The 26,672-nt window shown below is 40.2% G+C and overlaps 1 protein-coding gene across 12 annotated transcripts in view; it reads right to left on the minus strand.

The window, feature by feature from the left end:
* Positions 1-855: 855 nt before the first annotated feature.
* NR3C1 (nuclear receptor subfamily 3 group C member 1) overlaps positions 856-26,672 on the minus strand; it is a 121,776-nt gene continuing 95,959 nt past the window's right edge. For all 12 annotated transcript variants that reach the window (XM_048221193.2, XM_026499007.4, XM_048221196.2 and 9 more), the window contains exons 4-9: positions 25,349-25,465; positions 17,788-18,066; positions 16,670-16,814; positions 13,860-13,990; positions 5,571-5,728; positions 856-5,038 (exon numbers count right to left, since the gene is read on the minus strand). In XM_048221193.2, coding sequence (XP_048077150.1) covers positions 4,886-5,038; positions 5,571-5,728; positions 13,860-13,990; positions 16,670-16,814; positions 17,788-18,066; positions 25,349-25,465 — 983 coding nt within the window. In that variant the 3' untranslated portion in view covers positions 856-4,885. The remainder of the gene's footprint in view (positions 5,039-5,570; positions 5,729-13,859; positions 13,991-16,669; positions 16,815-17,787; positions 18,067-25,348; positions 25,466-26,672) is intronic.

The raw sequence follows: 26,672 nt of genomic DNA on the forward strand, positions 1-26,672 counted from the left end.
TCTGCTACCTGCCGGGGACACTGAGGCAGTACCGTGTGCACATGCTGCTGCTGGCCCCGAGCACGGGGAACATTTTGCTAGACACACTTTTCCAATCACGTATTCTAACCAACTGAGGGTAGGGATAGTATTTTTCTCTCTCGTACTCTTTCTGCAGTATTTATCACCTAGTGAGGCAGGTATGTAGCAAATGCTTGGTATACTTAGGATGGCTAAGGCAAACTTGGTATTTAAATCGTAATGCCTTTTTTCTTGGTAAAGGAAGTCATTGGTGGGGAAAAGAGTGTTTACAGGAAAGTTTGTCTGTGACATCATCCGGTCCACGGATCTGACCTGAACACAAGGTACTTGGGGAAAATACTGAGAAGTTGTATAGGAGAGCTGGTTTACCACGTGAGCCCCTTCTGTCTTTATGGTCTATACTGTGCCTCCGTGCTGATGTAGGTACTACATATGTTCTTCTCTGGGGGGAGAGAATTGATTTTAAATGAAGGCAAGAATTTTGGCTAGATAACATCTGTTTACATAAAATGTCACTTTTCATGATAAGGACTGATAGAGTGGGAGAACCTTCGGGAGTGGGTTCTTCCTTGCCTTCATACCCTTTGCAGGAATTGGCGTAGGACCATTTGAGGTGTGGATGGGATGGTCTGTGTCTCTGGCACCAGGGTGAAGCTCGCTTGGGATTTCTGCCCCAGTAGCCTGCAAACAATGCCACATTGATTTGTCAGTGTCCACTTCAGTGTCTTAAAAGTTGCCTGAAGTGGTAACTCTGCCTTCAGTAGAAGAAGGAGAACAAAAAGTAGGAAAATTGGAACTGCACGAGTTCTACAAAAGCATGTTGGAGTCACATAATGAAAAAGCAGATCTTTTTATTATGATGTTTCTCCATATTTGGCATTGCTGTAAATGGCTAACTAACATTTACTGCCAATTCAATACAAATGTGTGGTTTGGTAATACCAGAACAGCAAATTTAAATGAAAAATAAAAGTTAAACATTTCCACACAAGATTTTACAGTCTGACATTTCACTGTGTAGGTAAAAAGACATTTTTTTTTTTACTACAGATTATTATTCAGCATGAATAAAAAACTACAACTTTTATTTTTAAACAGGAGTCACTGGTTTTAATTTTTACACATTTTTAAAATTACTGTGATAAAAAATAATGAAAAAGCTTCTTAATAATGCCATACACAGTATAATATAGATTTGTCCCCATTATATAGCATTTGTTTAATATACAAAATAGAATATTGACACACTTGAATCTATATGTAGTTAAGCAAGTTATTTGAGGAGGGTATTTTCATACAGCCTTTCATCAGAAAATAAAATCCTTCTTTCAGGCATTTTCTAGAGAGAAGCTAATCCTTTCCTGAAAACCTGGTCACTAATCCCTGGTGGACCAGGCTAACTGATCACAGTCTGGAAAATGATGCAACTTCCATTCAAAGTGGTTAAAGTGTCCTCCTTACACTCCTCTTCTCCCATCCATCTCTCAAACCAGGCACGTGAAAACACATTCATTTACAGCTACAGTATTAAGGGTGACCGGCCAACACTGAAATCTCACTGAGGGCTGCCAGGGTTCTTGAGTTTTGACAGACCAGAGTCTAGTCTTATTGTTCATTCCACAGTGATGTCGCTTTAGGGTATTAAACACAAAACTAAGCTAAGACTGATGGAGGAGAGGTGGTTTAGGTGAGTAAAACTGCCCCTGCCCTCCCCCCCTCCAGTTCTGAAGCGAGGTCGGCTTTCCTTTGCACGCACGCCCAGAGCTCACCTGACGCTAACTACTAAGCTTTTCAGACAGGAGTCATGTTAGCTTTCTTTTTGGGGTGTTCTTTTTTGTTTTCCCCTCTCCAGAAGGTAGATGCTCTTTCAGGTTCCCCTGCCAAAGTTTTAAACAAGCACTGTACAGTGTCCCAGCAAGGCCTAAAAACACGGAGAAGGACACATTTTCCCACCAATAATTAAAAATACTTTTCAGGATTTGCTGTAAGTCACCTTGGCATGTTGCCAACCCTGAAGTTGCTATGAACTTAGTTTGGGATGGCAGGACACCACCTACATAGAAAATGAAGCTGCTTTCCAGTAGCCCCGGATCTTTTCTCACTTAGATTGTAATTCTATTCAAACATAGCTAAGATAACCTTCTTCCTTCCCACTTATTTCACAAGGGCACAACTTCTCTTCCATGCAGGGTACAGCCTCCTAGTTTCATGAATGTCAGTTGATTTTCTTTTGACCAAGTGCACGTGTCTTTTTTTTTTCATTGAGCTCTGTTTTTTTTGAGAACCAAAGTTGGGACTAAAGAGTAACATGCGATGTGCTTTCTGGTTTTAACCATATAACATTCCATAAATGAACAATAATTTACCTTCCAGAAGCTCTTTTTGAAACTTAACACTGTCATTGATAATAATATTCAAGCGGTATTTCTTAGGCACCAAAAATTTCACATCCAGCTGGGTTACAGACCGTCTTAAAATACTTTGAGATCAATTTAAACCATTACAAAAGGAACATTCCCTTTTAGAGAGCATTCAAAAAGCAAATGATTACATTTTTTATTAAATAATTTCTCCAAATACTGAAAAATAACAAATAACATTCAAAAAAGCATTCAAAGAAAACAAACACGTACTCATTTTGTTTGGAAATGAACTCTAGTAGGATAGAAAGGAATTAGTGTATTATTTGGCAACCTATGGGATTCTGCACTATTTACAGACTGCTGGTACCTCTACGCGTCTTATTGCCAAAGTCCTGAAGCCCCGGTGTTGACCACGATGCTGGAGGGGCTCTGTGCTCTGTGGAAAAGTAGCCCTGCTGTCAGGGAGCGCTGGGAGGGGGTGGGCTGGGGGGCACCACCTCTCTGTCCCTCCCACCCCCCCCCAGTTGCACACTTGAGCCAGGGGAGACTCCGCCCACACACCTGGGCAGACAGACTACTGTGGGAATGAGGAGGGCGGTCACCCACCGTGGGAGGCAGAGGATGACTCACTCTGTGATCTGAATGGGACGGAGCCTTCATGGCACACAGGGGCCGGTCTCCATGTCCCTCTTCCCCTAGAGCAAACCTGCTGCGTTTCTGAGACCACTGCTGCCTGTATGAATGCTTGCACGCACTATAAATCATATGGGTTATCCATCGACATTTCTTTGACCCCTACAAAAAATATATAACATGTCGTGATAAAACAATCTCATCTAAAAATCATTCTTATTTTACACTATACAAGCTATTTTACAATCATTTTAATAAATTGCATGTAAAGCTGCAGTAGCCCTTCCCTTCCCAGATTAGTGAATACCAATATGATATATATCTGAAACTATAACTAAATATAAAAATATATTAGAAGTTTCATATTTTTAATATTAGATTTTCAGTTTTCTATTACACAAATAATTTGGCCACCATGAATAGAAATCAGCTTTCTTGTGGCTTAGTAAATATAAGTTTTGAGTCTACAGAAAGTTGGTAAGGTGCACACAGAAAGGGCTACTACAGCTTCTATTTTGTTTAAAATGATCATTCTCAACAGTGAGGAGGAGAAGTTTACAAGACTTTTGTTAAACTCTATGGCACACGGAGGGATGTGAGGCATGTGTAGTCTTACAAACATGGAAGTCTGACAGCTCGAAATCAGAAAAATCAGTAGCTGAGCTTTCCTGCACCGCCAGGAAAGAGACCAATTGGTGACGGATGGGGATGTGAAAATGGGTGTCTGGCTATGTTTGCCGTATTGGAGATTTATCTGGGGGGTCGAGTTGAGTGAGAGGAAATACTTGGTCTGATTCAAATCTCTCAGCTGTGTCTCTGACAGCTGGTTATCTGGAATCCTGACTTTTTCAAGAACTTACATAAACTACAACAAAAGGTCCTGAACGACTCTTGACCAACTTTCTTGCCATCTAGCCATAGCAGAGATAGGGCATTAAGTGCAAACAGGGCCTCTTGGTAGTTTGTTTTGTTTTGAAATTAGTCGTTTGCAACCATCATCCACAGTTTACTGAGCAGGTCACTGGACTAGGTGCTCCACACCAGGTAGGACGGTTAATTTGCACAACCTACAGAATTCTCCGCTGAAGCAGATATATACAAAATATGAGCTTTTCTGGCGAGAATACTGGAGATATGAGTCAATTTTTGTGGTCTTCTGATAGCTAAGTGCCATCAGGTTAGAAGCACCAACCCATTTTCACACAGAAGATTAATGTTTAGAGTTTGTTTAGGAAAGCTATGAACTAGCTGCCCATCTTAAACAGCTGTACAATAACTTGAATACAAAAATTATGTAAGAAAAAATGAGCAAGCGTAGTTCACTGAATATAAAGGAAATTGTTAAAACCAGACAGTACTAGCTATAAAAGGCACAGCTTCCCTTTTCTGATATACACTTGTAAACGTTTTTTCAGGTTTCCATGCATAAATCAAAAACTGCTATCCTAACTATACAGGGGAAAATACACCAACAAAAAGTCTAGAAAATTTTGTCCAGCCGACTGTGAAAAGTATGAGCAGAAAGTTTGTCACGCAGACTCTGGGCACTGGCGGTTTAGGCGCCATCCTTCTCTGACAGTGGAGATCACCCCCCATGACTGTGGCTAATTTCTGGGATCCACCAACTGTCACTCTCTACTCTTCCCACCACTGAGAAGCGATGGCTCACCTGCTTCTGTTGCCAAGTCTTGGCCCTCTATAAACCACATGTAGTGCGTATTTAAAACGAAACGAAACGAAAACAAAGACCAGACAAAAACAGAAAGGAAAAAATAAAACAGCAGAACTGCTACAGGACAAATTGATAGTTTGTACAATAAAAGCTATAAATTCAACTTTCTTTAAGGCAACCTTTCTTGTTAAGGCAGTCACTTTTGATGAAACAGAAGTTTTTTGATATTTCCACTTGAATATTTTGGTATCTGATTGGTGATGATTTCAGCCAACATCTCTGGGAATTCAATACTCATGGTCTTATCCAAAAATGTTTGGAAGCAAAAGTTAAGGAGATTTTCAACCACCTGCAAGAGAAAATGTACAAACAATTATTCTTAAAAACTTACTAGTAGGAACATCTCATGCTTTTTGGCCTCTAATTTAGAAAATACATCTATCTGACCTAGAATATACCTATCTTTGCTGGAATCCACCAAATAAGAAAGGAGTTCAGTTAAATAAAGTGGGCATTCAGGTACCAGGCACGTTTTGGATTCTTTAGAATTGTATATCGAATTACATGGCCTTCAGTGCATCACGGTGAACTCTAGTACAATAACGTGAAGGACGTATGGTAATTTAATTGACGTGTCATAGAAAACAGGGAATTTGACGTTTTTGTTTTAAACTGTGCTATTAAATTCTGTACTGGCATCATGATGTTCTATGCACGTGACTAGATGAAATGGTATTTCATAACTGGCCTTAGGAGAAATGTGTGTCAAACTGAGGCTGACATTATATCTGATCAATTCGTCAGATGATATGTAATTATAATTAACTAACCCCATGTCCCAGACAGTGCTCTGGATAGCGGGACTTAGGTCTGACACTTACATCATGCATGGAGTCCAAGAGTTTTGTCAGTTGGTAAAAGCGCTGCCAGTTCTGGCTGGAGTTCCCTTCCCTCTTCACAATGGCCTTTCCTAGCTCTTTGATGTAGGTCATTCGAATTTCATCAAATAGCTCTTGGCTCTTCAAACCTTCCTTAGGAACTAAAAGGTTAAGATGATGTCAAGTAAAGAATTTTCTCATAGTAACTCTATGTGCCCGTAGGGCATTTATTATTAATAGCACGCTTCCTGACGTACATTACATATACACTCTGAATACATTCCATGAAAATACAAGCATTTCACAGGATTAGGAAAGTACAGGCAAGAGAGATTAGGGGATAACACAAAATTGAAGGGTTTAACCTGGAGTCGTGCCTTGCTGGGGAGCACGTATTTGCCTTCCCTTATGTACTTAGAAAATACTGTATAGTTTCTAGATTGAAGTGGTATCAATTCAGTCCTTTTATATTACTTTTCAAAAACTGGTACCAGTGAGAAGGACTGTGAACAGAAGGTTAATCATGTTGTCCGTGAATCCTGCAAAGACCGACTTTTGTACACACCCAAATTTCTCAAAGTGTGCTCCTAGGAACTCTGGTTCTGTGTTAATGGTTGGGGAAAAAGGGATTTGGTCAAAATATAAGCAAAGGCTAATACAAAGTTAGGCAGATTACTGGTTTTCAGGATTTAGCGGAGCCAAAATCGGCACTTTCCAGGGAGGGGAGTATGTTGTTTCCCAAACTTCACTTTCTTGTTGCTGACATCTCAGAAAATTCTGGAATTCAGGAAAAGCACTGGCTTTAGGAGCAAGTGCTTTATTCTTACTTGCTCTGTGGATTTGAGTATAACCTGCCTGAGCTGTGTTGTCTACTCTTTGAGTTTTTTTTTCTAATATTTGTATGTATTGCAAAATGGTCACAATACATCTATAGTTAACATCCATCCCCATGTATTAGACAGTTTTTCTTACAATGAAAACGTTTAAGATTTCCTCTCAGCAACCTTCACATGTATAATATATAGTACTAATAACTATAATCACCATGCTGTGTATGACATCCACATGACTTATTTTATGCCTGGAAGTTTCTCTTTTTTAACCCCCATTTCTCCCTTTCTCCCACCCTCCAGTCAGCCCTCCTCTGGAGACCACCAGTCTGTTCTCTGTACAAACAAGCCTGTCTCCTTGTTTGAGATTCTACACTTATTTGTACTTGTCTTCCTTTGACTGGCTTACTTCACTTAGCCTAATGCCCTGAAGGTCCATCCATGTTGTTGCAAGTAGCAAGATGGCACTCTTTTCGATGGTGGAATAATATTCCATTGAATGTATATGTACTGTATATACCATATATATCCCATCCTTATCCATTCGTCCATAGACGGACACTTTGTTTCCGTGTCTTGGTTTTTGTGAATAGTTATGCCATGAATATGAGTCTACATACACTTTTCGAGTTAGGGTTTTCATTTTCTGTGGACAAATGCCCAGAAATGGAATATGGGGTCATGTAGTAGTCCTATTTTTAACTTGTTGAGGAACAAACCATACTGTTTTCCACAGTGGCTGCACCAGTTTGCATTCTCACCAGCAGTGTGCGTACTTTCTCCATACCTTCGCCAACGCTTATTTCTTGTCTTTTTGATAACGGACATTCTAAGAGATGTGAGATGAGACGTGGCTTTGATTTGCCTTTCCCTGTTAATCACTAGGTATGATGAACATCTTTTCATGTGCCTGTTGGCCGGTTAGGATTTGCAAGTATCTCCCATTCTGTAGGTTGCGTTTTCATTTCGTTGATCATTTTCTTTGGTGTGCAGAAACTTTATAGTGAGATGTGGTGCCAGATTTTTATTTTTACTTTTCTGGCCTTTGCTCTTGGTGCCGGATTAAGAAATTCATCGCCAAGGCTGATGTTAAGGAGCTTACTGCCTCTGTTTTCTTCTAGGTGTTTTATAGTTTCAAGTCTTGCATTCAAGTCTTTGACTCATTTTTGGGTTATTTTTTGTGTATGGTATAAGATATGGTCCACTTTCAGTCTTTTGCATGTGGCTGTCCATTTTTCCCTGCATCATTTATTGAAGAGACTTTCTTTCCCCATTGTACACGCTGGGCTACTTTGTCGTAAATTAATTGACCATCTATGTCTGGGTTTATGTATGTGCTCTCTAATCTCTCCATTGAGCTATGTGTCTCTTTTTATGCCGGCACCATATTGTTTTTAGGACTACAGCTTTGTAATAAAGTTTGAAGCCAGGCAGGGTGATGCCGTTAGCTTTGTTCTTCTTTCTCTACGTTTCTTTGGCTATTCTGGGTCTTATTTACAGTTCCATACAGAATTTAGGATTATTTGTTCTGTGAAAAATGCCATTGGAATTTTAACAGGGATTGCACCGAATGTGTAGATTGTTTTTGGAAATACGGACATTTTGACAATATTCTTCCAATCCATGAATGTGGAATATCTTTCCATTTATTTCTGTCATCTTCAGTTTCTCTCATCAGTGTCAGAGTTTTCAGCATACAGGTCTTTCACCTCCTTGGATACACTTTATTCCTAGATATTTTGTTATTTTTGATGCAAATGTAAATGGAGTTATAGTCTTCTCTTTCTGCTAGTTCATTATGAGTGTATAGAACTGCAACAGATTTTTGCATATTGATTTTGTATCCTGCATTGTTACTAAATTTGTTTATTTGTTGAAACAGTCTTTTTGTGGAGTCTTTAAGATTTTCTATATATAATATGTCATCTGCCGGGACAGTTCTTTTAGATTTGAATGCCTTTTATTTCTTGTCTAATTGCTCTGGCTAGAACCTTAATACTGTGTTGAATAAAAGTGATGACAGGGGATATCCTTGTCTTCTTATTCCTGTTCTTACAGGGAAAGCTTTCAGCTTTTCACCATTGAGTATGATGATAGCTGTCGGTTGTCATATATGGCGTTTATTATGCCTGAGGTATGTTCCTTCTATAATCATTTTGCTGAAAGTTTTTATCATAAATAGATGCTAAATTTTGTTAGATGCTTTTTCTGCACCCGTTGAGATGATTATATGATTTTTACCTTTCCTTTCATTTTGTTAATGTGATGTATCACTCTGCCTGGATTTTGACTAGGGTTAGAACAAGGAACACATATGAAAACATTCTGATCCTATGAAACAATACTTGGCACTTGTAAGATGTCAGTATTACTGTGAAAATGAAGGCTACTTAATCAGAAGTGGTAAGAGCCTACCATGTTAAAATGGGTTAATATATTACAGGTAACCTAATTATTGCTAATATCTTAAATATTAAAATTTAATATTTTCACTGTTTACATGTAAATTTTTTTCCTGATTGTTACCCGAATTCTAAAAATAATGATGGGAGAAGCCCTATTCAGTGCTTACGTTTAAAAGAATTTCATCTATCCCAAATTACCCCTAATTATCCTTGTAGCTCCATGAATTTTTTGCCTCATGTGGTTAAGCCGTATACTTAGAATAACTTTTCTGGTAAGTAGCATCTTTAAAGAGCTGGGTTTTTTGTTTTTCCACTTTGAAGTCTGTGCTGATAATAAATGTAGCTGCCACAGCTGTTTTTGGTTTAAAACAGTGGTCAGCAAACCATGACCAGTGGCCTAGTCCCACCAGCAGCCTGTGTTTGAAAATAAAGTTTTATTGGAACGTACCAATGCGTGTTCTTTTTCTGTTGTTGACAACTGTGTTCATTCTACAAGCATCAGAGTTGAGCAGCTATGACACTGTGTATACAAAACTGAAAAACAGTTACCATCTGACACCCTATAGTGCAAGTTTACCCGTCACTGGGTTACTGTATGGCTTTTTACTTCAGCCATTCAGTAGCTTTATTTAGATATTCTCATGTCAATAGCATAAAGTTGGATTTTTTTCTTTTTTAAATACAGTCTTGGATTTTTTTGTGGGTCTTTTTACCTTGGAGCTTTTATCTCCTCTCTATTTAATGAAATTGCTGATAAATTTATTCATATACCATTTGTTACTTTCCCTTACCATGCATTTGTTTATGCTCTTCCCCGTCATTTCATTTGCTTGGATTGCTTTTCCTTACCATGTCTGACTCAGCTGCCACCCCCACTCCCCAACTTGGTGGTTGGGTGCTTTGTGTACTTCTATCTTTAGCCATCATTATTGAAATTTTTTTTTAAAGATTTTATTTATTAGAGTGCACAAGCCAGGGGGAGTTGCGGGCAAAGGGAGAAGCAGGCTCCCCCCTGAGCAAGGAGCCTGATGAGGGACTCAGTCCCAGGACCCTGGGATCATGACCTGAGCTGAAGGCAGACCCTTAACTGACTAAGCCACCCAGGCGTCCCTGAAATTTAAACACTCAAACTACCCTTCTTGTTTAGGTGTAATTATTGTGTATTATTTCAATTCTGTTTTTTAGACCCTTCAAAACACTAATAAATATTAGTTTAAACATATCTCCATATTTACCACACACTGTTCTTTTCCTTCTTAGAGATGGATTCCTTTCCCTTAGCCTAAGTATACCCTTTAATCTTACTTTATTGAGGCTCTCTGGTGGCAAAATTTCCTTTCACCTTCATTTAAAAAAAAAGACGATTGTACATTTAGACCATTCACATGTCAGGTGATTGATCTATCTGGGTTACTAGCAACCGTGTTTGTCACTGTTTTCTACTCATTGCACTGGTTCGTTCTTTTGTAATCCTCACCTCTTCTCGACCTTCTCTGGTTTCTACTCAGTGTTTCCTATGATTCTAGATTCTCTCCTCTCAGTCTATTATTACATATATTTTTTAAAGATTTTACTTATTTATTCGACAGAGATAGAGACAGCCAGCGAGAGAGGGAACACAAGCAGGGGGAGTGGGAGAGGAAGAAGCAGGCTCATAGCGGAGGAGCCTGATGTGGGGCTCGATCCCATAACGCCGGGATCACGCCCTGAGCCGAAGGCAGACGCTTAACCGCTGTGCCACCCAGGCGCCCCTATTATTACATATTTTTAAGCTGTTTTCAGTGCTTGCCCTGGAGGTCCTCATATACACAGACAACTCGTCTACAGCTCCTTTAAATAAGACTGCTCTGCCCGATCTATGGTGGAGGTGCCCGCCAGCCCTACGCGCGGGTCCCCTCCCGTCAGTCACTTCCTTCGTCTGTGTGTTATGATCATCTAGTGTGCCGTTGCTATAATTACTTTCCACAGTTGGGCATTAGATCATGTAAGAAGAAAAATGAATTTTCATCTTCATCGTTTCCTCCTCTCATGCTCTCCTTTCTGAAGATCCACGTTTCTGAACTGCATCACTTTCATTTCCTCTGAAGAACTTCCTTAAACGTTTTATGCAGGGCAGGTCTTCTCATGACTAATTCTCTGTTTTTGTTTGAGACTCTATTTCACCCTCACTTTTGAAGGATAATTTCACTGGATACATAATTGTAGATTGATTTTTATACCACTAAATATTTCACCCGACTCCCTTCCTGCGTGTGTAGTTGCCGATGAGAATTTTTATCTTTGTTCCTCTATGGGTAAGATGTTTTTTCCCCCTCTGGCTTCTTTCAAAATTTTTTGTCTTTGGCTTTTTCCAGTTTGAGTAAAATATACCTAGATTTAGATTTTTTGGTATTTATCTTTCTTGGAGTTTTTTGAGCTTCCTGGGTCTATGTTTTGGCATCTGACATTAATTTTGGAAAATTTTCAAGCCATTATTTCATATATTTCTTCCATTCCTTTTATTTCTTATGTCCCCATTACGTGTATGTGACGTGTTGTGTAATGGCCCCCACAGTTTCTGACTACTCTGTTCCATGTTGTTTTTATCCTTCTCTTTGCATTTAAGTTTGGGACTCTGCCACATCTGGTCTACTGATGAGCATTCTTCATTTCCACTACAGTATTTTTAGTCTCTAGCATTTCCTTTTCTTTCTTTCCTAGAGTTTCCACCTCTCTGCTTACATTATCCATGCGTTCTTGCATGTTGTTTACTTTTTCCATTAGAGCCCTTAGCATAGTAATCATCATGTTAAATTACCTATCTGATCATTATAACATCTGTGTCATAGCCGAGCTGGGTCTGATGCTTGTACCTCTTCAGACTGTTTTGTGTTGCCTTTAAGCTTGCATACCTTATCTTTTTTTTCCTGAAGGCTGGATAGTGATAGATCAGGGCTGAGATAATAACGACACGTTTAGTATGAGGTTTTATGTTAATCTGGCTAGGAGCTGGGCTGTTTCATGTTAGCTGTAGAGGTATTTAACAGAAACTGAAACCTGTCTGCCTGTTTTTATTGTTTTTCCCGTTGTTTTTAGGTTTCCCTGAGAACTCCTTCTCAAATGGACATGCTCTGCAGTTCTGGGAGTTATAATCCAGTTACTATCCTGGAGCCCTACTGATAGGGTGGTTAGGTGTTGGGGATGTGTGTGTGGGGGGTCTTTCCTTTTATGATGACATCTGTGTTGTCTTGACCCTTAGGGGCGTTTCTGAACCTCCTCTCCCACCTTACACTCCTGCTTCCCTTACAGGAGACATACGGTTATTAGACTGCTTCTCCTTTGAAGATCTTTTTTTCAGTCAATTGGATTTTACTTGTGGAATTCACTGAGCTGCCTGGACAGGGTGGGGGGATTGGTGTCTTTCAACAATTCTGGAAAGTTTTCAGCCGTTTTTGTGTAATTCCTTTCCCTATTCTTGTCCACCTTTTATTGTCAATCTCTCTCTGATGATTACCTTAGCCCAGAGCTTTTTTTCAACTGGTATACTGTGAATGGGTTACTAATGTGTTAGGATAATCATTTGCTATGCTGCTCGCCGATGGGATCATTTTTTAAAAAAGAGTTTTAAAGCGCTCTTTCAGCCATCCTCCCTCATTCATGCCTCTTATCCCATTCATTTATGTACATGATACACACATGTACATATATATGTATGTAAAAAACTGTATTCTGGCTAAAAATTTCACATAGGTTTCTAACCTCTGTCTTTAAACTTATTAAATAGACCCTCTGAGTACAGCTAACCTCTTTGGGTTCTTGTGTGCTGTTAGTCTAGCATTTTTTAGTGGGAGGTTAGGGTACCTATTCTAGTATTCTGTCCGACCAGAAGTCTGATTATATCTTCTAATGGCATATATTTTATTCCTTGTTGATTCTATGCTTTTTTTCTTTAAGGAACCAGTGATAGATACTAGTTCAGTTTATCCTCTGCAGTGATAAAAGTACATATAGCACTGTGAGTGTGGCATGTATAAAACATAAATCACTTTTTACAAATAAGATTGGTTAGTATTTGGCACTGATCTGTACCTGGATTTGATCAGAATTTGAACTGTTTAATAACATCAAGCTCACTTCTTTAACAAGTGTGCTGTTAGGTAACCTTAAAGTCTCTAGCAATGATCTTTTCCTTTAGGTTTTCTGAGAACAAAGGTAATATGAAAGCATTAATGATATGTGTGCCTTGGAAAAGCTGAAATAGATACATGCAACATCCATCCCTTCAAGTTATTTGGCAGCTTTGAAACTAGAGTTACTCATGGAAAGAAGACTTTTTGAAACATTGCAAATTTGTGTATGAAAGAAGTATTCAGTCATCAACTTTGTCTAACACCAACTGTTCAGACCTCCTTTTACTGCTTGTTGAAAATGCCACCTTTTTGCTAACAAGAGACTTTGTGTTTTTCAAAAGCTTTCTAGGTTTACCAAGTAATGCCTTTGTCAGCCACAACTAGCCTCACTCAAGTTTATATACCAGTCCCTTCATCTAGACTTTGAAGATTGTTCGATGAATGCTTGCTGCTGTTTTCTAGATGGAATACCTCTGTTCCCCCAGTGCAGCAGCAGTGCTGTATCAGCCAGTCCTCTAACAGTCATCAGGTACATCTTCTGTACACCCTATTTTTCTCCCATAATTTCTCGGACACAGTCCTATTCCTCGTGTAACTAATTTTCGACCAAGTTACAGTGTAGCGAAGAAACAAAAATCATTCTTGTTGGCTCAGTTTCTCCAGCTTTCCTCTAAAGTCACAGGGAGGAGGAGGTCTGTACACACTCCGGACAGACGGGCTCCTGCGGAGCTCACATACCTTTCTCTTTCCCCGTGGCACCTAGCTGTCTTACTAATCTTGGTATCACTGGCTATGCCTTTATAAAATTCGACTTCTGTGAAAACTCTGTTATCTAATGGTAAACTTGGTGCAGTGTGTACAAACACACCTCTGTTTCTACACGTTTACATTTCATACTTTTGACATACTTAGAAGTGAATTTTAGAAGCAAAGAGGTGTTCTACCAACCTGAAGAGAGAAGCAGTAAGGTTTTCATACAGAGATACTCTTCGTAAGAGACCTGAAGCCTCTGTAACTCAGAGGAAACAAACAGCATGTGTTTACATTGCTCATACATGCAGGGGAGGGACATTCTCTGCCTGTGAAAGACAAACACCAGCGTTTGAGTTAGTTTCCCCCAAAGTACACAAGTATGAACTTACAAAGGAAATTCTAATTATTGCTATTAATGCTAATTTCCTATAGGTGAGAACTGTGAGAAAGTAAACTTGTTCCTGGGTCCACAGGATCTAAAGAGAGTACTGAATAATCTGAGTTTACACTGGAGAAATTAGTTTTCTGTTGTGCATGCCACAGATTGTCTTTCTTAATTTCCGTAGGAGTCAATTCTAAACACTTCTTACCATTTGCTCAGTTAAACCAAGGTTTTGTGGCAGCATTTGAAACTGGTTGGTCGTTATTGGGTAGAGTGTAAGCCATACCGGCCAAGAAGCTTGTCTGGCTTGATCCCTGCTACTCTGTACCAGGCTTACTAGGTTCCCTCTAATGCATTCTCCATCATGTTATCCTCTGTTTGAGGGCCTCCACTGGCTGCTTCTTGCTCCTGGAATACAATCTCAACTCTGTTTCCTGGCCTACAGGCTTCTGTTCGATCTACTTTTCTAAGCTCGTAGGGGAGTTCCACCCTTTGCAGACCCCCACCTTTCACACGGCTTGTTCTTCTGTATTACTGGGTGCTCAGCTCTCCAGAAGGTCTTCTGTGGGCCCCAAATCTAAAGTAGCCTGCACCCCTTCCTCCCTGCCCCCTCCCCCGTCACACTATTGTATTATGGCTCTCCAAAATAATTTCAGATATTTATTTCATTTCCCCATTGGAATGTTAGCAGGGGCCTCGTCTGTTGTGCTCATGATTACAGCGCAAGCTCCTAAAATAGTGTCTGGCACTTGGGAGGGACTCATATATCACCAAGAGAATACTGTGCTGGAAAATAAGCATCACCAATAGAGAAAGAACACCAACGTTAACTCAGGATTCAGTTCAGCCAGGATTTCTGGACTAGGTTTTTATGCAGCCAGCTTGCCTGACAGCAGAAAGGTGAAATTTCTGCTTTAGGTAGCTTGTATTGATCCTGCCAGGTAAGTGCCCTTGGGATGACCTCGTAGCAGCATAAAGATGTGTTGTGAAGCTAGAATTACCCCAGTACTTGCAGCTTCTTTCACAATGCCTAAGAATGTCTTTAAGAATATCTGGAGCTAGATCATCCAGTCTCTATTAAAACGCTTAAAATAATATGAGCTTACCACATGATAAGGCAGGCCCTTCCATTTAACACTGCTCCAAGAGATGCTTTTCTGGAACTCCTATCCATTGTTTTAGGGCCTAGCACACCCAGCACATAAAAGTATCTCTGTAGGCTGTCCTCCTTGCTTCCAACTGTGCCTTTCTCTTTCCTCCGAACATCCCGTTTGTTGACTTATATAAATTTCCATACTCTTTGCCATTCTGGACATAATTAAATTTGTCACTCTAAATTTTAATACGGCATCCAGTTCTAAACACAAACTACTCAGCATGGATCGACTCATAGAGGATGCAATGGGACTGTTCTAACAATGGGATTTAGGGTTTCATCGATTCTTTTGCCCTCTGGTCAAAAGCACCCCAGTGCTCACAACTAACTCTTCTTCATTTCTTACTCTTCTCTGACCATGGGTATGTGTGTGAGAGGGTGAGAACTCCTTGGTTTCATTCTCACAAAGGAGATAAGTTAGTAGGCACAGAAAATTGTAATATAAGGTAGAAAAGTGGTTTAAGAGCTGGAGATTTACAGCAGAGAGGTCTTACAAGGTACTGAGTCGAGATGCTTGAGGAGCAGATCCTCTGAGTTGGGAATGCTGCGTCCATAAAAGAGAACAGTGAGAGAGAAAAAGAGGCCAGGTTTGGGGAAGCCAGAAACCATGCTGAGTATGCACCCGGTGGGCAGGGTGGAGACAGCGAGGACATCTGTGTGTTGGGGAGGTAAATGATGGGATCAAACTGTATTTTTGTAAGAAAAAAAATTGTTAACACAATGGAGGACAGGAGGCACAAAACTAGTCAGGAAACAACTGCAATGAGGTCAGGGGAAGGGACGCCTCAAATACTTCACAGATGGAAGCAGAGGCCTGGCAGACAAAAGAATAGCTCATTTATAAAATCTGAAAATTTGATTGGTTCTCTCCCGATTAAAAAAACTGTCCAAGTAAAAAACACTGAGTAGGCCGTGCCATGCAATGAGGATCCTTTTGTCTCAGGGTCTGTCCCTTCCACCCCGTCAGCCAAGATGTCCTCATCTGTAGTCATCCCTATTCAAAGTGAGATCAACTGACCCCAGAGTTGACCCCAACTGTATTAAAAAGTACCCTCCAGGGGCACCTGGTGGCTCAGTAGGTTAAGTGTCTGACTCTTGATATTGGCTCAGGTCATGATCTCTCATGATCTCAGGGTCCTGGGATGGAGTCCTGCGTTGGGCTCTGCACTAGGCAGGAAGTCTGCCTGGGATGCTCTCTCTCCCTCTCCCTCTGACACTCCCCCTGCTCACTCACTCTCTAAAATGGATAAATAAATCTTTAAAAAGTATACCCTTCACTATGTCCTGGGACAGTAATAATAATGCCCCATGTCCATTTGGCCTGCCAGTAAGCATTGATAAACAATTCTATTTCAAATTTGCCCAGTTTTAAGAAACCTGATAGAATTGATTCAGTGCTGAATGATCATAATAGCAATCCATCAGGAAGACATCAGCAGGTTAAAAAAGGACTCACAGATAACTTACTCATTAATAATCAGATCAGGAGCAAAACACAGCAAGCTTCCACTTGATTGTCTATATGATCTCCAGCCCAGGGCAAATGCCATGAGGAACATCCATGAATATTGCAGTAGGGTCATTTGGTCATCCAGGTGTAAGTTCCTGAATCCTGAATTAAGAGAAGGAGAGGATTGAGGAAACATTCTAGTTGCTGAAGAGAAGACCATCTCTCTGGGACCCGCCACAGATCAGATAGGGCTTTAGCCTTGTTTGGGGGGACCTCTGACAGAGGAAGTGAAGCACGGAGGGGGCACAGTTCTCCTCTGTCATCTGACATGTTCAGATCAAAGCCCACAAGTGCTTTTTAATAAGCATCCAATGTAATAAAACTTACTGTCATTTTTTCCCTATTTAAGCAAAAAGAGTCCTGACTTGGTATTGGTATATTACTCAATGAATTTAGTTTTAAAAGTGTCCCTTGATAGTTACACCTCTTTCCCTCTTGACAGAGTAGGGACGACAGGAGGTCAGGGTACTTCATTCTTGCTCTGTCTCTTCTCTATCGGTGTGAACATAAGCTTGTCAAATGTCCTGCAGCCGTAAAGTCTGGGCTGACACCAACGTGGACCTCTGCTGTTCCACATCAAGTTCCAATAGGGGGACTTCAGTGTCAAATGCTCTTAAAAATGAGATTAGCTCAGATTTACGTTCAACATATATCATTTCATCTAGTTGAGAGTTTAGTACCTGCTGACAAAGTGTCACCATACCTGATTTTTACCAATTGTACCCTGAGTTTTAAAAGTGATACAACACTAAAGGAAAACAAATGGAGTTCTGAAAAGTATTCTACGTGTTCTTGCCCTAGATTTGGGTGCAAAAGGAATTCTAAGTCCCGTGACTCTAGTTTTGATAGGACCTCGTCCGACCTCAAATCACTCTGCTCTGAGCAACCATCTGGAAAGCAGAGAGCAGCGTCTGGGTTTTATTACAAACTCTCCACTCCCACGCTTTCTGGCCTCTGCCCTGGTGGGACCCCAGAACTGAGGAGGAGAAAACAGGGCAGCTCGTGGGACTCGGATGACAGAGCCAGAGTGCCACTACTGAAGACAATACAAAGCCCTGTACCTTCCGAGTCTTACCTGGTATCGCCTTGGCCCATTTCACTGCCGCAATCACTTGCCGCCCACCTAACATGTTAAGTGTGGTCATGATCCGCCAAGTGGAATCTGGGACAGAGCTGTCGTACCCTGCGTATAACACCTCAGGTTCAATGACCTCCAGCAGGGACACCAGGGTAGGGGTGAGCTGTGGTAATGTTGCAGGAACTATTGTTTTGTTAGCAGGGTTTTCAGAAGTTTCTTGTGACACTCCTGGAGTGGCCTGCTGAATTCCTTTTATCTTTTTCTTTGTTTTTCGAGCTGTGGATGTTAAAAAAAAAACATATATACACAAAAATGAGTTATAAGGGGATGGTCTGCGTTGCAGAGTTTCTTCAAGAAGTTATTTTAATTTCTGAAACTATCAGTTATAAAGTGACATGGAGGAAGAGAAGGCAAGAGAGTCAAGAGGAACCCATTAGTGAGTGAAGCCAGGTGATTCTTCATTGGTTATCCTTTATATAAAACTGTCTTTTAATATAATGCTAAAGCAATTTAAACAAAGCACTTCTAGAGGTTCTTCCATCAATTAATTTGTCTCAAAGTTGAAATTTTCATTGGTTCAATAAGGCAGCACTTTCACTAGCATTTGAAAGAAAGAATCCAAGCTTGTAATAGCAGACTAGAAACTGGGGCTTAGGGTTAACCTAAATTCTGATAATAAGGAAGAGAGTTATACTGCTGATAACTTTGCACAGAGTCCCCTTCTTCTCAAGAAGTATTGCGATGACATTGCAGATCCCAGGCTAGAAGCAGTAACTCCAACAGCAGAAATGTCCAGTTTTTACGTTTACATGAGGGATATTACATGGGTCTAGAAACATTTGGGGAGATGAAGAAAGAACTTTACATTTGTTCATGTATTATCAGTAGGAAATTTCCCTTTTGTAAGAGATTTATATTGATGATTCCATAAACCTAAAGCACCCTTTTTCAAAGTAAAGCTATCTTCTAACTCTTAGTATAGAACAGTGTAATCAAATTACAATACAGATTCATACTCTTGAAGTTACAAATGAGAATGTTTCTTTTTAACTCCATATGCTGCTGAAGGCAACACAGAGTACTTTTTTTAATTTTTTAAAGTTCGATGATTCATTAGTTGCGTATAACACCCAGTGCACCATGCAATATGTGCCCTCCTTACTACCCATCACCGGCCTATCCCATTCCCCCACCCCCTCCCCTCTGAAGCCCTCAGTTGGTTTCTCAGAGTCCATAGTCTCTCATGCTTCGTTCCCCCTTCTGATTACCCCCCTTTCTTCTCCTACCGATCTTCCTAGTTATGTTCCATAAATGAGTGAAACCATATGATAATTGTCTTTCTCTGCTTGACTTATTTCACTTAGCATTATCTCCTCCAGTGCCGTCCATGTTGCAGCAAATGTTGAGAAATCGTTCTTTCTGATAGCTGAGTAATATTCCATTGTATATATGGACCACAGCTTCTTAATCCAGTCATCTGTTGAAGGGCATCTCGGCTCCTTCCTCGATTTAGCTATTGTGGACAATGCTGCTATGAACGTTGGGGTGCATATGGCCCTTCTCTTCACTACGTCTGTATCTTTGGGGTAAATACCCAGTAGTGCAATGGCTGGATCATAAAGTAGCTCATTTTTTAACTTCTTAAGGGACCTCCACACTGTTTTCCAGAGTGGCTGTACCAACTTGCATTCCCACCAACAATGTAGGAGGGATCCCCTTTCTCCACATCCTCTCCAACAATTGTTGTTTCTTGCCTTGTCCATTTTTGCCATTCTAACTGGCGTAAGGTGGTATCTTAGTATGGTTTTGATTTGAATTTCCCTGATGGCTAATGATTTTGAACATTTTTTCATGTGTCTGTTAGCCATTTGTATGTCCTCATTGGAAAAGTGTCTGTTCATATCTTCCGCCCATTTTATGATTTGTTTATTTATTTCTTGTGTATGGAGTTTGAGAAGTTCTTTGTAGATCTTGGATACCAGTCTTTTATCTGTAGTGTCATTTGCAAATATCTTCTCCCATTCCGTGGGCTGCCTCTTAGTTTTTTTGACTGTTTCCTTGGCTGTGCAGAAGCTTTTTATCTTGATGTAGTCCCCCATGTTCATTTTATCTTTTGTTTCTCTTGCCTTTGGGGATGTGTCATGAAAAAAGGTTGCTTTGGCCGATGTCGTAGAGGTTGTTGCCTATGTTCTCCTCTAGGATTCTGATGGATTCCTGTCTCACATCGAGGTCTTTCATCCATTTGGAGTTTATGTTTGTGTATGGTGTGAGACAGTGGTCAAGTTTCATTCTTATGCAATTTTCCCAGCACCATTTATTGAAGAGACTGTCTTTTTTCCACTGGATGTTTTTTCCTGCTTTATTGAAGATTCGTTGCCCAAAGAGCCGAGGGTCCATTTCTGGGTTCTCTATTTTGTTCCATTGGCCTATGTGTCTGTTTTTGTGCCAGTACCATGCTGTCTGTGTGATCACAGCTTTGTAGTACAGCTCGAAATCCGGCATTGTGATGCCCCCAGCTTTGTTTTTCCTTTTCAACAGTTCCTTGGCGATTCGGGGCCTTTTCTGGTTCCATACAAATTTAAGGACTATTTGTTCCAGTTCCTTGAAAAATGTCCTCGGTATTTTGATCGGGATAGCATGGAAAGTGTAGATTGCTCTAGGGAGCCTGGGCATTTTAACTATGCTAATTCTTCTGATCCATGAGCATGGAATATTTTTCCATCTTCTTGTGTCTTCTTCAATGTTTTTCAAGAGCGATTTATAGTTTATAGAATATAGATCCTTTACGTCAATTCCAAGGTAACGTTATGGTTTTTGGTGCTATTGTAAATGGGATGGATTCCCTAATTTCTCTTTCTTCAGTCTCATTGTTCGTGTATAGAAATGCAACTGATTTCTGAGCATTGATTTTGTATCCCGCCACATTACTGAATTGCTCTATAACTTCTAATAGTTTGGGCGTGGATTCTTTTGGGTTTTCCATATAGAGCATCATGTCATCTGCGAAGAGAGACAGTTTGACTTCTTCTTTGCCGATTTGGATACCTTTGATCCCTTTTTGTTGCCTGATTGCTGTTGCAAGGACTTCTAGTACTATGTTGAATAATAGTGGCGAGAGTGGGCATCCTTGTCGTGTTCCTGATCTTAAGGGAAAGGCTTCCAGCTTTTCCCTGTTGAGAATGATATTTGCTGTAGGCTTTTCATAGATGGTTTTTATGAGATTTTATGAGATATCCCTACACTCTGAAGTGTTTTAATCAGGAAAGGATGCTGTATTTTGTCAAATGCTTTTTCTGCATCTATTGAGAGAATCATATGATTTTTGGCTTTTTTCTTGTTGATAAAATCTATGACACTGATAGATTTGTACCGCCCTTGCATCCCAGGGCTGAATCGCACTTGGTCATGGTGGATAATCCTTTTAACGTACTGTCGGATTCTATTTATTAGCAAGGATCTTGTTGAGAATTTTGGCGTCCATATTCATGAGGGAAATCGGTCTGTAATTCTCCTTTTTGTTGGGGTCTTTGCCTGGTTTGGGGATCTAAGGTAATATTGGCCTCACACACAAATAGATCCAATGAACAGAATTTATATGAAAGAAGAAATGTATCATCTGCCTCACTTATACAACCCATTTTGCTAAGACAAAAATAGTCATCACCTTTAAAAATAATTGTTAGATTCTTTGTCCTTAAAATGATAGAATGGTCCCATTATTGTGCACTGTTTTGAATATGATAGTGAGAAATTGAAGAATTCTCATGTAACATTTCAAAACACAGAAAAAGGATCACGACAGAGCTATTTTTATTTTACCATGCTCTGCTGAAAACACAGTATGGTGTGGTAGTAATGAGCATAAATCTGAAGCCAGCATGTTTGAATTTAAACCCTGGCTCTGTCACGCAGTCGGTGGGATCTCCCAGTTACTCCCTGGGCCTTAGTTTCCCTCTTCTGTACGGTGAGGGTAATACTGGTACCTTGCTCAGAGGGTGGCTGAGAATTAAATCAGTTAAAATACGTAAAAGGCTTAGAACAGTTGGTGGCACCCGGTAAGTGCTATAGAGCTATCATTACCTCCACTGGTGGTAGAATATGCCTTTAGAGTATTTTGAATGTAGATAGTACAGCTGGAGGGAGGAGTGATCAACTTTAAAAAAGGAAGTGCTACTACACGTAACATAAGGCAATACTTTAAACACCAAAGGTACATTTCAAAATCGTGGCAAGTACTTCTTTGAGAAGGTAAAAGAGAACATGCATGTCCCAAATCAATGCCCTGAAATAGTACCATAAAGACCTCTGTTCACGTTAACGCCTATACTCCACATGAGAATAGGGTAAAGGATAGCGATAGGCTGGTGGATTTTCAAAAATCTTCTGTATTTAGTATAGAATTAATTTCTTACAATTTATCGATAGCCCTAAGTGAGAGAACTAATGCTTTTGAATAAAGCTCAAAATACTGACTAGAATGTGTACTGGTACATTTTCACAGAACTTGAGTAAGAAGTTGTTAACTGAATTAGTTCAGCAATCACTATTTTTAAGCACCTAAGGTTTTATTTGATATCGAGTTCCTGACTCCTTGGAGCATAGAGATTGTCAGCATCTGATTTCTACAGAAGTGTTCTTGAGTCTGTGATCATTCCCCTCCTTTCTTAATAAAAAAATCTTATTTAGTTTAAAACTTAAAAATATTCAGTATGAAATCTGATGTCAAAAACCTCCCTGCCTTTAAGTTCCACGTGATTCTTTATACCAAAAATAAAGCTGTAATTTGGAATGATTACAATACACCCTAAAATGAAGTAAAACATTGAGGATTACCCTTAAAAAACTTATCTGTACTCAATTGCCAGGCACTTGAAGCATTGAGAAAAGCTGCCTTAAAATAAATCTGGAGAATTACTTGGTATATTTGGATGCTCTTGCACCAATACCATTTCTGATACTAAGGTACATTTATGGAGAGAATCAGGAATCAGCTCTGAGAAGAGCTGACTTGTTCTGCAACGTTATTTTGGGGCAGTCCTGAAAGGGAATGTTTCTAAAGATTACGGTTAAAAAAAATACTAACAAAAGGAAACACTTGACTCCTCTATCTTGTTCTTCAATACAGTTGAGCCTTGAAAACGTGGGCTTAAGGGCACCAAACCCCATGCAGTCAAAAATCTCCATGTAAGTTTCGAATCTCCAAAAAGGTCACTGGTGGCCTACTGTTGACCAGAAGCCTTATCAACAACACAACAGTTGATTTACTCTACACATAAATTTTGTACATTGTTTGTTATAAACTGCATTCCTACAATAAAGGAACCAGAGAAAAGATTTCATTAGGAAAATCCTAAGGAAAGAGAAAATACATTTAAAAATTCCATTTTAAGTGGACCTGCACAGTTCAAACCTGCATTTGTTCAAGGATCCACTCTATTATGCTCTGCCAAACATTTCTGGCATAGACACATACCTACTCCAAATAACGGTTTTATATATACAGGAATAATTGAAAACAAAAATGAGGCTTTCACATTAAAAACCACATAAGAAAACCTCTATAAATTTAGATTTTAGCCTTTCAGTTTTTTTTAATAAAACTATGTTACCATGTATCATACGTCCTACCTAGTATCTGATACATTCTTAAGTAACAAACCAGAACTCTGGAGTAGAGAAGTGGGTAGAGGTTAATCTGGCCCTGCTCCAAAGTGTTCTTACTAATGTGTAAGGATCTCAAATAACCTCTGTGAGTAGAAAAAAGGATAGAGACTAGCACAAAGTAGCTCTTAACAAATGCTAGTGTCCCCACTATTCTCTTATCTTATATTGACATCTTATAAAAGCATACAGTGTATGTTTTTTTCTTTTTAATAGTGTTTTGAGAAACTGTACCTCCGTCTCAACTGTATGCTTATTTAAAGATCTGATTGGAAAGGGCAGTGACGGTATTTTGTTAACACAGAAACTGAGCGGTCTCTAGCTGTCCTGGTTGTCTTCTAGTGAGGGAGGGCACTGCGGTTGTTGCAGAGTTGTAAGAGGGAGGAGAAATTTTATATAAAGAAAATAAAGTATATTTAAGTGGTTAGAGAGCAGCAAAAAGAAAGTAAGATCAGGGCAGAAATAAAAAGAACAAAACAACTATCCTTGTGGCCCTTGAAAATGAACTACGTGAAAATGGCATTCATCTCTGTGGCTTCCATAACACCTACAAGAACATGGGCTGCTATCACTTTCTTTAAATCAGTGCGTAACGTGTTTGGTACTTTGCAGTCAAGTTTAAGCAACCTAGTCACACTTAGAAAACATCGGGTTAAGTGACTGGTGTATCACGACCGGCTTCGACATGGCGCACTTCATCTGTCTGTGAAATTGGGGAATGAGACTCTTCACAGTCAAACCCAGCAATCTATTTAATAGTTGAAAACAGGTCCACACACAGTGCATGCCAGATGGCACCAGCGCCCGTCTCCCTTCTACCAGAAGAACCACACACTTGCTCTTCTCCCTCCTACATCACGATGTGTTCTCTGGATTACCTCTAGGGTCGGTCCACCGGTCTCTCTAGACAAGATGAGTCTTTCTAAAGTACAAATCTGATGGTGTCTCTGCCTTTATTTTATTTTACCTAACTCCTCCTCCTCAGCTTTTCTAGATTTCAAAGTCAGTGTTTCTTCTGTCAAGGGAGCTTTCCCAGCTTCCCAGGACAGAACGAGATGCCCCTACTCGTGCTCCCGGGGCTCTGGCCCGTTCTGCAGCCCACCGTGCTGTCCGGTGACAGACTCTGCAACCTCGGTAGACAGTACGCTCCTTAACTGCAGGCACTGTCTGATTCGCTGCCTGTTTCCGGCCTGCCTCCTTAGTGGGTTCTGGAGAGGGAAAGTGCTACTAAGGACAAAGTGTGTGGGTTCTTCCAGCACCACTGCTACCTTCGTGGACCTCGCATTCTCAACTACAGCAGAATTTCCAAAGTTTTTAAATGATGAGATCAAGGTTAATTATACAACTTGTTAGAGAAACAGGGGTATGAAAGGCAAAAGTTCTACCTAGTGTCAGGTTTCTTCTTTACTTGGAGGGCAAAGGCAAACCCATCCCAGTACCTCCTTGAGGAGTTACTTCCCCGGGCAGATGTGTCGTCCATCTGCATTTCTGCAGCTATAGAGCCAGGTAAAAGGTGAATGAGAGGAAAAGGGACAGGTAAATACATCTGACAGAGAATCATTTTCAACTCTAGGGAAGAGTTTGGAAGCTGCAGAAAGGGAGGAGAAAAAGCTATGAGTAATGTTGCTTTGAAGTCATTGTCACGTAGTTGACTTTCTTAGTATACAGTCTGGCTATAATGAAGGCTGTGTGCGCCATCAAGAGCTAGTGAGAAAACAAACAGGATATGAAATATTCATTAAAAAACTCCTAGTTTACAAAGCAATCATATAAAATTACGTTAGCCAAGCACATATATTGTAATAACTAAATTCTTACTTTTGCTTTCATTTTAAAAAGGAAAATAATGCGTTTTTATATGTATGCAGAGACCATTCCTTTCAGGCATTTACATTACCTTCCAAGTTCATTCCAGCTTGAAGACATTTTCGATAGCGGCATGCTGGACAGTTTTTTCTTCGAATCTTATCAATGATACAATCATTTCTTCCAGCACAAAGATAATTGTGCTGTCCTAGATGGAAAACAAAGGTGCTGTCAAAATTTCTCAGGTTTTAAAGGAAATTTTTATGGAGAGACTTGCTGCGTTTCTCATTTGGGTTGACCACGGGCAGTGATTAAGAAAGGTACAGCACACTCGCTTACTTACATGGCCCTTACAGAGTTGCGAGTTCACCTTAAAAAAATCTTTTTCTGTTCAACAAATAATCGTAGTTCATGAAAAGCACTGCAGTATATACATAGAGAAAAGTGTACCAGTGCTCGGTGTACCATCTAGTTTTCCCAAACTGAACACCTCCCCGATGGGGAAGCAGAACCCTTCACAACCCACCATCCTCTTGCCCCTTCCCAGGCACCGCCTTCCATGGCCACCTCATTCCAGATACAGGGAGAAACTGTTTCAAGCACAGTTTAACAGCTACTGAGGATGTCTGTAAGCCCTCCTTCATTATGACTTCTCACTTAATGCTAAGGAGGGTTAAACAAAGAAGAAACTGCTTTCCAAATAGTCTGAGTCCCACATGGAAAAGGCCTCTGATTCAGCATTAGGCCACCACCTGCAAATCCAGTGTGCTCCCCCCTCCGCTCTGTGACAGGTGCCACAATTCATCTTGAAGGGGAAGGCTGCCAGCAACTAGTTAGGGATATCACACCGCTGGCCAACTAACTAGTACGTGGATCTGACTGATACTTGTTCATTCATTCACATGCTTTTACAATGTGAGAATGTCTGACCACTGACCCCAAATATTTACAACTGTTGCTGTCTAAAATCTTTTGGCACCTAGGATTTAGTAATGTGGTAAGAGGCAGAAGTGCAGTTTTCACCTAGCAAAAAAATTTGACAGGCAAAGACTTAAAGTCTCTGTACCCTTAGCCGCTGCAAAATGCACATTCCTGTAGTTTTCTTTTAATCTGGTTATTGAAGGGAACTCTGAGGATCTGCTGGCCTGACAAAACCTCTGAAAGGACCCTCCTGCACTACACAAACACTGGACCACTCAGAGTCCGTGAACCTCACGCTAGAGGGGATGGTATTTGGAGGCTGGCTACCAAATTTCTTCTCACGAAGAAATCACCTTCAGAGAAAAGAGAAAAATCACCATTATCAACTCACTAGGTTGAATATACCTCATTCCAGTTTCTGGGTCAGGATCTTCTCTGCACGGGACAGCCTAAGACTTGGATGGAAACAAACTCTGTTCACGTCTTTAGGATAA

The sequence above is a fragment of the Ursus arctos genome, unplaced genomic scaffold, assembly GCF_023065955.2.
Source record: "Ursus arctos isolate Adak ecotype North America unplaced genomic scaffold, UrsArc2.0 scaffold_5, whole genome shotgun sequence".
NCBI classification, from domain to species: domain Eukaryota; kingdom Metazoa; phylum Chordata; class Mammalia; order Carnivora; family Ursidae; genus Ursus; species Ursus arctos.